This window comes from Scatophagus argus, chromosome 2, assembly GCF_020382885.2.
Source record: "Scatophagus argus isolate fScaArg1 chromosome 2, fScaArg1.pri, whole genome shotgun sequence".
Lineage (NCBI taxonomy): Eukaryota > Metazoa > Chordata > Actinopteri > Scatophagidae > Scatophagus > Scatophagus argus.
In genome coordinates this window covers 17772902-17785411 of record NC_058494.1, presented here as the reverse complement: position 1 = coordinate 17785411, position 12510 = coordinate 17772902, and the positions used below count along the sequence as shown (strand labels likewise).

At 42.3% G+C, this 12510-nt stretch overlaps 1 protein-coding gene across 2 annotated transcripts in view; it reads right to left on the bottom strand.

The window, feature by feature from the left end:
- Positions 1 to 12510, bottom strand: part of LOC124073168 (major centromere autoantigen B-like) — a 73707-nt gene that overhangs the window by 30021 nt on the left and 31176 nt on the right. For both annotated transcript variants that reach the window (XM_046415207.1, XM_046415197.1), the window contains exons 4-5: positions 5121 to 5369; positions 4377 to 4907 (exon numbers count right to left, since the gene is read on the bottom strand). In XM_046415207.1, the coding sequence (XP_046271163.1) occupies positions 4377 to 4907; positions 5121 to 5300 (711 nt within the window). In that variant the 5' untranslated portion in view covers positions 5301 to 5369. The remainder of the gene's footprint in view (positions 1 to 4376; positions 4908 to 5120; positions 5370 to 12510) is intronic.

Here is a 12510-nt window from a genome sequence, read left to right as displayed (position 1 = left end):
ACGAACGCACAGTAATAGAACTGGAGAATATAGGGATGAATTTTTTTCTACAAGCAAACAAATGGAAAGCAGCTTTGCTGTTTGGCCCGTGAAGCTGAGCAGTAGAAAGCAGTAGAGAGACATTCAAGCAGTCTCAGCAGTAGCACAGTAAATAGTAACTGCACCTTTACAATTCATGAGGCTTCTCACACAACTTCTGTTTAAATGGTCTATATGTTTACTAATTTCAAACTTCATCTACTGCACTACGCAACTTTTACATATGTGGTATTATGAATGTTTCATATGCAACAACGTTTTCTTTTTATTTTTAAAATCTCCAAAAGAATTTACACTTCAATAAAAATGTACTCCCCTTCTGTGACTATGTTCTAACCTTCAAGACTTACCTTAGACAACCTTTAACATTTTTTCCACCTGCCAATGTTAACTAACCTCTCCTCCCAGGCACTGATGTATGTAGCACAGTATGCAGATATCAACACCTGCTTCAGCCCCGTGGCCACAAGCCACCTTATTAAGGCCAACACCTTATATCCTGTCAGTCAACATGCGACAATGTCATGTGATGGACATCCTTCTAAGTTTCACTGAACAGAAAAGGTTTCTGCTCAGAGTGTAAATCTGCATTCAGTTTGGTCTGAACTCTGGAATATCTTTGCACTTTAAGCCTGAAGGGATGTTAATACATGGCTTAAATATTGATTCCTGGGGCTATTTAAGAATTCAAAAGGTTAAATGATGAGAATGACCCTGAGTATCAGCCCCTTGGCACAGGGTCAAAAGGCAAGAGTGTCAAGTAAGAAGAGGAGATGAAGCGTCTAATTCTGGTGACCTGAGCTGACAGCACCTGGAGCCCGTGAACACAATCTGTCCTCACCTGTGACACGCTACAACACGCACAGAAAGCTTAACACCATCATATTATAAACTTTTACAGCATTGTTTGTACTTAAAATGTTTACACATGTAATTCTGCTATGCATGTAGTGCATGAAGATATCGCATAGACTGACACATTCCAGGTCCAATCATGGCTACTGATCCCCTACTACAACCCTGTTGCCCCCCTTATCTGACATATGCACACTGCAGCTGTCAAAAAGCATGTGTTATAAGTTGCTGGACTGCGTACATGTGATCTGAGGGAATACACTCAGGACCTTTAAAAACGTAACTTATATGAAGGCAATCTATATTCTACTGTCGCTCACGACTGCTGCTTCTACTACTACTACTACTACTACTATTACTAAACCTGCCAAGTTATTAAGAAATTCATGTTTAATGTGTTTCCTGAGATACAGTTTTCATTTTAGCTTTCCGTGCTTAAGAATGTGTGTCGCAATCTCCTGTAGGATTTAAGTAGAAAAACAGAACTAAAGGAAATGAGGAATTTCTCGCCCTTACTCTCTCTAAAAATCACCATGTCAAACAAATCTGACTTAAGCAAAAATGAACGTTAATTCAGAAAAATTATTTCCAGAGAATTCATTGTCCTTTTGTCCTTTTGTCCCTTCTGTCAATAAATGCCAGTCTGCTCTTTCTACACTACTCCTAATTCCAAACATACAAGATCTACAGCTGAACAAAATGTGTACATTGAACATCAAAGCCAGCTGGCGCGCTAAAGCAACCGAGCGACCGAAACCTATCTGACAGCTGTGTCGGACGGTGAGAGGCACACAGGAGCAAATTCAGACTAACTGCTATATTTAGGCCAATACAAGCAAGGGCAATATCTCCATCAAAGGCTCAGGCACACATAACATCACTCTATATTGAGACCTCAGGTACAACACAACACAAAGGAAACAGCTGGGCCAGATAAATGAGACAAATGCTCTTCAACAGCAATAATTAAACTTAATTGCCGTGCAGCTTCCTACTGTATGAAGGGCGTTGAGAGATGAGAGCACTGGTCATGAGACCGCACTGCTGATGACAAATCTGTCACAGCTTTAGTCATCTGCTGAGATGGGGGTATTATCTCTATTGTCCTCAGAGTTGCCTGTGGTGTATTAAGGAGAATGTATGACACAACAGTATAAAACATTGCTGACGCAAGTATGGCAAATCACACATACTACAAACTAAAAGGGGACAGACACTGGATTAAGATGAATGACGCTGCTACAGATTTTGATTTATGCACAGCATAGTTGGGAATATAGTTAAATATATAGTTTAGTTAAATAGTTTCATTGAAAAAAAAAGCAGTGAGAGAATTTTTATTCTTAACAGAATTGCAGCACCACCATCTGTTGATACTCCCAACAACCTAAGTGCTAAATCGGGCTATAATACACACTGGAATCTATTGGTCTAAATATAAACATATATGGCATATCTATAATAAGCCAGTATTTTTAGGGTGTCGGCCCTCTGATTTATTGGCTATGTCTTGTCGAAATATATGCCAATGCGTTGCAAACACACAACAGGTAATGTCTCGGCCAACACCATTTGCTTCAGATACAGGTGCTGCGAAGGCCACTGAGACACATTTAACAATCATCTGTACCATCAATCATCGCTGAAACGAGACACCAGCATCAACATCCCAGCACTGCCACATCACGGCCTTTTGAGCTGAGCGCATTAATTCTGCCACTGAGGAAAGACCCGACACGCGTGTCTTTTGAACATCGAGCGCCACTCTGCCTCCAGCCACGATAGTCATTCATCAGGTCAGCAGTCAACCATGTAGGTGCGAACGTGCTTGAAATTTTAACATTTCCTAAAACAGGCTCATCCTACACATGAATTAAAGTATTTAAAAGGAGGCTATTAAGCTATAATTAACTGTGCTGTCTTTCCTCAATCACAATCTGCATGACAAAATGGTCAAATTAAGTATTTTTACTTTTGACTCTGATCACAGTTAATCTGTTTTTCCAAATGTTTTACAGACTGCTTTAGGTTTCTGCTTGCACTGAGTTTTGGTACTGATGACAACAGTGTGACGAGTTTCCATTCAAAATGTTATGCTATGTTTCATCCTTTATCCTCCCAGCCAGTGAAGCAAATGCTGTGTTGTTAGTAAATGTTTTAAAAAGGTGTCAACCCTTAATAGCTTTAGCGCTACTTGGGATTAGATTCTAATAGTGCCAGTTTGTGTCTCTTCTGGATTAGTATTAGCCTTTATCTACATGCGTCACGGTGGACAGCATCAGCATCTCTGAAAGAAAAATACTACCCAATCTTATGCAATAAATAAACACAGAGTGTTTCAAAAACGCAGAAGGTAATTTAATAAACAACCACAGACTTTTGGAACCATCTGGATGAAAAAGTTATTTCTTAACTTTTTCTTGTCTGTTGAGTTCTAAGAATTTTAAGCCGTTTCTCAATTTGAAACTCTCCAACCATCAGCTATCTTTGTGTATTACAGTTATAAACAGGGCAGAGGTTAAAAATCAGCATGGGGTGGATGGGACATGTATAATTTACAGTGAATAAGACAATTTTTATGAAAAGTATTCTTAATTTGAAAAGTTGACAGTGGTGGTGTAACATATTCAGCTGAGGTGAAACGTGGTGACTTAGAGGATCAACGTACATCACTGACAACACTAATTAATGCTCAAGACTTGTGGATGAGTGCACGGCTGCCCTGGAAGAGACCACTCCCAACAAGATAGAAATGGATCATAAAAATATAAAAGATGATCACTCAGAATAACTTCCTACTGATTTGCAAGCACGTCAAAGTTCATTCGGGTATAACACAAGATCAGAAAAAAAAACGGAACAGAATCAGCACAGGGCCAGTTGGGAATGTGAATAAATAAATCTGCACTAGGTAGGCTGGAGAAAAAAACTACATATACATATCTTTTACCCATATCTTCAAGACTCAGTCCAGGCCTATGTCTTCTAGGCTGACCCTAGCTGACATCCACTCACCAGTTCAAGTTTTTCAAATACATAATTCTAGGCTCAATGTCCTAATCCTTCCACTGGGAGGATTCTGGTCATTACCGCTGCATGACTGTGCAGTGCAGTAACACATTACGGCCAGAAGAGAGAGCTGTTGTTTTAAACATCCCCGCGCATGTCATCGTGTCTTCAGTGATGTGATAATAACAAAACACACTGCATGTGAGCAGCTGAAACCGGAGTGTGCCTGCTGCAGAAGTATCCTCAAGAGTCAGTTCACCAGAATTACATATTTTCCTCACTGAATTCTAGTTTTAAGGTATCATTTTGAGATATTTGCCCTCACCCCAACACCATGGAGGTAACAATAAGTCCCTGTTCTCTGTGGAGGTTACAAAGAGTTCACTGTGAACTGTTTACATATGGAATAATTCTTCAGTAGAAAATACAGTAGCTCCAGTGCAAACTGCTCAACAAACAACAGCTGTGCTTACCTTCTTGTTGGAAGAGCTTTGGTGTGTACAACTAGAGTCCAGGTTGTTATTGGGGGCAGACACATTGTTCCTGAGAGAGGGAGACCGCAGCCCTTCCTCCCCTTCTCCTTCCTCCTCCTCTTCCTCCTCCCTCCCACTCTCAGCCGAATGTTCAAAGTCATCACTGTCTTGGTCCATCTCCTCCTCATCCTCCTCCTCTTCCTCCTCGCCTTCCTCTCTCTCCTCTTCCTCCCTCCCTCTCTCCTCTCCTCCCTCTGTCCTCTCCTCTACCTCCTCCTCCTCTTGGTGACCGCTGCTGTTGTTGTTCTCCTCCTCTTCCTCCTCCTCCTCCTCTTCTTCGCCCAGCGGCTGGCCTCGCAGCCGGCTCTGCTCTGCCCCCCACATCCATCGAGCTCCCTTCTCTCCTCCGTTCACTTCGTTTGCAGGGCCATCTTCGTCTTCTTCCCCTTCCTCATCCCCTCGAGGACCTTTGCTGCCTTCACTTGGCGCCCATGGTGCTTCCCTCTGACCATCAACCTGTGATGCCTCAGGCTGTGAAGATCCACAAAAGGAAGTACAATCAGTCAGAAAGGAAAGGTCTGATAAAAAATTCAATGTGATGCGCAGTATGCTATGCCCAATAATGTTCTATAGAACTTCACACCTCAGCTTACAACTCATTCATCTAATTTACACCTGTAGATTTATGCTTAAAATCCCTCCATGTGACAGCAATATCAAATAGTGATAGTCATCTGGCCTTACCCTTTGCTGCAGCTGCTCTTCCTCCTCTACTACCCGGTTCATGTGCTCATCCTCATCTCCCTCCTCTGCCGCCTGTTGAGGTGCCCGGGCCGTGGAGGAGGCGTTACCTCGCACTGCCGGCCCCCCCGGCCCCCGACTCCGCCTGCTGCTGCTGCCCCCCGACAGCAGATCCTGGTTCATTTCCAAAAGCCAGCTTGCTACCTCCTGGACCTTCGCTAGGCTGTCTGAAGAGGAGAAGGGCTTGGCATTCTGCAAAGAGATGCACACAGAAAGAAAAGCAAAAGAAAGAGATGATCAGCATATGTTATTTCATTTCTACTCCCAAGCTCGAGCTTCTGAGACAAAAATCAGAACCGCTAAAGAGAAAGAATTACTCTTTTACTGGATACAATTCCATACCCTCAAACGCATGCTCATTTGCTTATTTTTCCCATATTCTATTCTTGCCACTGATGTGAATGAATGAATGTCCATCATCATATTCTATTCTTGCCTCTGAATTAAAATAATTAAACATTTGCTCTTGGAGCCATATTATTGCTGCTCAGCAGCAGACAAGAAAAAAGGTGGGAGTGATTTTGTTTGGCTTCAGATCACACAGCGTCGGATGGGCAGAAAAGCCTTGAGAGCTACTAGTGTTCCAGCTCCCAACAAAGCCAATAAACAAAGTCCAATCTGTCAAACAAAAAACCAAAACATGGCTTCAATGTACCAGAAGCTAGTCCAACAATTGTTCTTAAAACTTGTGTAGTGTGCAAGCTCCAGAAAAATGAAAGCCGTGTTGAGAATCTGTGTTTGTGCTATGCATGCAACAGTTTATGATGGTGACTGTGCTGAGTAGACACAGAAGTCACATCATTTTTTTTTTTTCTGAAAAGTCTCAAACTCAATGAAAAATTGAAGGATAGGCACCAAAGCTTTATCTACAAGAAGCCAGCTTCTCCCTCTGACTCTGTGCTGCAGACACAAATCTGTTGAGCTGCAGTTTCGTACAGTCCAAATATAATCGCGCTTATAGGCCTCTGACTGCACATATCAGGCTGCAGCGTATTACAAAACCACTGACAGGAAAATGACAAAGAGTACCCAGCCGCACTAGTGATGCACCAATTCTGCTTTTCCCTCTCCAGATACCAATTCAGATATCGCAACCTTAAGGTAGTGTGTGGTGACATGAGGCCATGACAAGACCTGTACACAGAAGGTCTTAGCTGTGAGTTGAGATGTTCACACACCAAACTCTTCTTCAGGCTTGTGCAGTTTAGACATTTGCACAAGTCTCTACTAGTGGCTGTTAGCTTTTGGAAGACAGAAATCTCGAAGACATCAAACTTTAGAAAAAAAAAACAACTCTCATTTCTGAAACAAGAATATAACCTCAGAATTTGAAGTAAAAAAAAAACAGTATTTAATTCTACTCATTCAATACTTATGGGGCAAGAAAAGCTTATGTAAGTAAAGGTAAGTGGGATGTGTGAGTCATGGATTTGTCAGGTCCAAGTGGTAGTGGGCTGAGTGGGCAGCATGCAAAGCTTCCATCCATAAACATGAAACAATACGACAAGTTGTAAGAAATGCATATGAGAGTTCTTAATGCAAGGGAACCAACTGTGCTTACACTAGCAGCTGCACTTAAGTTTTCTGAGACCAAGTAAGTCACACATTCTGAAAGTCACAAAAAGCAGATCAACTACTGCATATCACAGTGCAGCTAAAACATCATTTCAATTGAACACATTACATACACATTATATGAATCGTGACATACCTCCATACCAAGACATTTTGGACAATGCTACGCTTCCAACCTTGTGACAACAGTTTGGGGAAGGCCCTTTTCTGTTCCAGCATGACTGAGTCCCAGTGCACAAAGTAAGGTCCATAAAGACATGGTTGGATGAATTTGGTGTGGAAGAACCTGACTGGCCCACACAGAACCCTGACCTCAACCCCATCCAACACTTTTGGGATGAACTGGAACAAAGATTGAGAGTCAGGCCTTTCTGTCCAACATCAGTGCCTGACCTCACAAATGCTCTACTGCATGAAAGGGCAGAAAACCATTTCCACAAAATGTTGTGGAAAGCCTTCCCAGAAGAGTAGAAGCTGTTAGAACTGCAAAATGGGGACCAGCTCTATGCTTCACTTTGTCCCAATACTTTTGGCTATATAGTGTATCTCTGTATGCTGTCTTTTCAACCATAAATTTAGTTGCCCACAATAAATGCTGTTTTATTATGAACAACACAGAAGAGTGAAATTTGGCATCAATTTTTCAGTGTAATCTTTTTTACATTGTTTCAAGATTTCACTCTCCTGACTGATAGACTAGTTGCATTTGGCAGTTCACCATCTAGCCCATGAGGTCAGAGGTTCACCACAGGTCACACACTTATCTGGGGAGAAGTTTATTTCTGACTGCTGAACATAGTCTTAGCTAATGTAGCTTTAAAAGATGCTGATGGGGCATTTAAATGCCCACATGAGGTCTCAAGCTAATCTTAACTGTGACAAATTATGGATCGCCTACGCAGACTGCAGTACCAAATCTCCTCAATGGACTACATACGAGATGAAAAAATATTTTTGGGTGGATCACACACTTTATCCGTCTCAGTAAAGAAAACATTTGCTTTGACCTTGAAGAAGAAGTCACTGGTCCCTTTCTAAGGCTTCTCCCCATCTTGGCTATATGGTCCCACTGCAGTGGTGGGAAGCATTAGACCTGTCTCAGATTGCATAGCCCCCCTCGGGACTGCCAGTTCATGGCTGTGAGCTCAGAAGAGGAAAGCTATGAATAGCTAAAGCTGTCCCTGCCTTTTACCGGAACGACCCAAGGTTCCGTAATTAGTTTCTAAACACAGCATGAAAACTGTTTGCTGTTATTGTCGTCCAAACAATTGTAAGTGGTGCAAACAGGATGAGTGAGACTGGCACACAATAAAAACGTGTTACCAATGAAACAGCGGCAAATGTTGCTTTGTTTTGATTCATTAACTGGCCAAGAGCTTTTACTGGTTTTTATGAAAGCTGCTCTTCTGTTGAAGCTTTTTTGATTAGTCGAAATGGTGTTTTGAGGCAGCTAACACATAGGAAGATGAAATTCCAGCAACACTTGCAGGTGAACAAAGACTTGGCAGAGTTAGGGTTGCACACACTAATTTCATTCACCAGCCTCTATTCTTAGTACTGAAAGACCTATGAAGTGAACAAAAATACTTTTGGGAAAGGGAGGGCAGTTGTAAATTTGTGCCTCCTGAAACAAATGGGTGGCTCAGGTGCTGGAGGAGATAAAGAACCATGGAGAGCAAACACAGAAAATTCAATCTGAGATTTGTTTTCCCCCCACATTATGGGGTTATGATCACAGAGACACGTGCTTGGTTTGTAGATGTGTAAACAGGCCAACTGTTTGTTAACAATCTATAAATGTGATAAAAGATTAGTTTTACCCACAGGCCTCACTTGGGTAAAAGAATAAATGAGGTTTTAATAAACAGCAAAGTTTCACTTGCTTAAAGGTTTTAACAGAAATTAGTGGAAGTATATAGTGTCTGTCCATGCTCTCTAGAGTAAATAGTTTGTGGCAAGGCAGCTCTGACAGAATCTCTTTAAATGTGCCCTAAAGCGCGTTATTATTAATGCTTAGTGGCAAAGAGATATTCCCTTTTCTTAGAATATTAAGATGTATACAGACCAGTCTTGATAATGTGTGCATCCCTGGCAGTGCAACATGTCCATATTGTGGCGCAACAGACATTATTTGAGCCTCGTGCATAGACTCAACATGAGGGACTTCAGTGAGACAGGGTTTCCCTTGGGAGATTTGCAGTTACCAAAAAGGCACTGATGGGGGTGGGTAACAGGTAGGCATAAACTTTCGCTGGACATCATCAGAGCAGCAGCCAAACTGCAACCAATCAAAACAACATCAGATTTAAACAATGGCTTTTAACTTAGTAAGTAGTGAAATCTTATTATGAGGCACCATTCAAGAGCAGAATGGCACAAAGCGCTTCACAAAAGAATTAAGAAGATTACACAAAGGCAGATCTAAACAGTCTTTTTTTTAAGGTGTCTTAAACCCAAAGATAAGGGAGTTCAAAAGTTTAGGAGCCACATGCTCAGTAGCATCCATCCTAAAACATCCAGTGCAGGGAAGACTATGGAAGAGAGACACTCAGTTCTTCCATTGTACAGCCTTTACTGAGAAAGCAATGTTTTAAAGGTTAAGAGAAAGGACGCAAAACTTTCTCTCCCATTAAAGACAGTTGGGTTATGCTTAAGCTTATGAGACAGCGTTATGTCATTAAAGTATGATTTGGGCTGTAACAATCATACCATCATCTTTAAATGAAATATGCTTACATGCAAATCAGTGATGCCCAATTTTGCAGATTAATTCCTAAAAAAAAATCTATGAAAAGTTCATGATTAATGTTCACAAATGGCCACTCACAAAAGCTCAGATCCTTGGGATGCTTCAGTGTGACAATGAGCTTCATCCAGCTTTGAAAAAAAAGATTAAACCTGGCTTAAAAGAGGCCCAACCATTTCAAGGCTACTGGATAAAGCTCGCACATGAACCCTGTTGAGTATAAGGAAGAAAAAATATTTGAGGACTGAGCTGAACACCTCCTGAATAGCAGCAATAAATCACACCAATGTGACCTTAATAGAACAGTGGGAGAGAGAGTGAAGAAAAATATTGGCTGCTCACAAAGCACATGGTTAACAGATATAGATCGAGCAGTGGATGTACAGTGGCTCCATTTAGATTTTCAAACATGAACAGTGGGACATCAGTGAAGACCGAACAAACCAATACTGGTGTTTTATAGCCGATGGGCACATACTGTTGTCTCGATTGCCTCCTGAATAAATGCAACATGTGACGCAAAATCTAATTCATTCTCTAAGTATAGAAATGCAATATTAGGAAGCATCTTACAGGATTCCTATAAAGTTTAGAGATCCTATTAATACACAATGTTTGCTGAAACCTTTGTTGTCTCCAATTCAAAGCAGAATCTATCAATCGATGGCTCTATTTAAAGCTGGTGCCCAGTGATGTCTCAGAGGAAGAAAGTGAAACCTCAGTCCCTGTGCTGCTTGTCGGAGGGACCATTTTCTCCATTCATTTCGCAGTTCGGTACTTTATTCTATGACAAAGCTTTCTCGAGAAAAAGTGACATTAAGGTTTTGTCTATAAGCTCTATGCCTCCTCTAAAACTGTCAGTCATTATCTATTTTTCATTTGAATTGTTGCCATGCAACCGCTCAATAATGCCACAACATTTTCCTTTGTGGATTTTTATCATTACTCTTGAGAGCAAAAATCTGCAACCGCTCAATAATGCCACAACATTTTCCTTTGTGGATTTTTATCATTACTCTTGAGAGCAAAAATCTTCTGAGAAACCAAGAATCAATCTCCTCTACTGCAAGAATGGCCCACTGCCGGAATTACTCTGGACGGGACTTAAAACCAGAGACAGCCAACGATTAAGACAGTCATGTGCATAATGAACAATGAAACAGAGGAAACCCTAGAAGCTACAGCCATGAGACTGCTTTAGAGCAAAGTCACATTCTTACTCACACACACAGACATACACGCATGTGCACACAAGCACTCATAATGCACGAGCACGCACACACACACACAAACAGACAATCTTGTTTGGCTTTTATTTGTTCCATTAGGAAAGGCTTTTTCTTCAATTGATGAAGGGCAGCAATGACTGTAAACCACAGGCAGTCTGAAGGCATCCATTTAAATGACTGCAAGCTGGAAGCAAGTCCACTGTTGTCAAGGCAGCAAGACAGCCATTAAATCACCTGGTTCTATTAAAGAATCAATTACTGCACTGCTCTCCCTGGTAGCACAGTTCTTATTCCTGAGAAATTGTTTCGGACAAGCAAAGCAGATAAACAAGGATGCTGTGCTTCACACGCGGCGCTTTCTGAAATCAGGCCCCATTTGTTTCCCGCATACAGCTGGCTGATCAGGAGGCATGTAGACACAGATGGGGCTGTGTCAGTGGGCACTGACGCATTGTTACCTTTGGTTGAGGTGGGCAGCCAGTGGCCAGCCGCTGCAGCTGTTCTGAGGTGTGACTGGAGAAGAGATCTGAGCAGCAAGCTGTGCGGCCCAGTCTCTTCATCAGAGAGGAGATGATGCTGCAGCCACAGCCACACATCGACTTGCTCATTAGTAGCCCGACTGTTCTGGGGTTAGAAGACGCGTGGATAAAAAGAGACGAGCTGTAAGCTGCAGCTACTTCCTGGTCCCCGTGAATTCCCTGAGTTGTCCTCACAGCTGATGTCTTTTCAGAAACGCATTCCACATGGTGCTGATCCACAGGTACTCCGTCACTGAGATCAGGTTGGTTTTATCTACTGTCAACATAATACAGATGGCGACGCTCACCTTAATCCACAGCGGGGGCACTTGAGTTGGGAAGTACAGTTTGTCGGTCCATTTCCCTTGTGATTGCTTGCCACTTATTCCACTCCCTGCGCTGTACTTCTGTTTCTGAACAGCACCCGCCTCCTGCTGTAGCTCCCCCTGTTTGCAAAATTCACTCCCATCCACTGAACACCTTCCTCTGATATTGCAAATAATACTCAGGATGCAACGTCTGCAACTGCTCCCTTCTGTCTCCTACAATTTCCATCCGTTCCTTTCCACTCCCTCCACTGCCTTCGGCTGCTGTGCAGTGAGGATGCTATCCCCGTCAACACTGCTGCCACCACTGTACACACCCCCCCACCATCACCGCCACCTCCAGCTCCAGCGGTAAACCACTCAGACTGAGCTTCCCCAACTTGCCGATAAAAGTGCTTCCCTCATATGACACTGGAGCTCCTCCTTGTTCCATTAATTGAGGAAGCAGAGGATAGAATATTATAAGAAATCCAAGCCACTCTGCATGCACCAACAGGACTGATAAGCAGGATACAGTCTGAATGCGGTGGGGGAGGGGTCCAGTGTAAGCATTTAGGAGACAATAACAGAGCAGACAGGAATATTATGGTAATAATCTGTCTCTGCAGTCAGGATTGCTGCTGATGACTGGTGTAATAAAAAGTGAAATAGAAGAAAGAAAACCCCCCTAACTGATCTAGAAACCTGACTTTGAAAACTGCAGCTCCGTAATACTTATTTATTGTAATTAGGCTTTAACAGAGCAACTAGATGGAGTACATTAATATCAGATATACACAATGTGCAACATCCAGTTCAAACATCTGCAATTAAAGTGTATAATTCCTCACTCCCTTGTGTGTCAACATCTGTCCCAGCTCTGGGGAGTGTGTGCATTCACCGCTCACCTCAGTGCAAATGTTTGACCTGACGAGTCTCGTGACTCACAGGGACAACAAA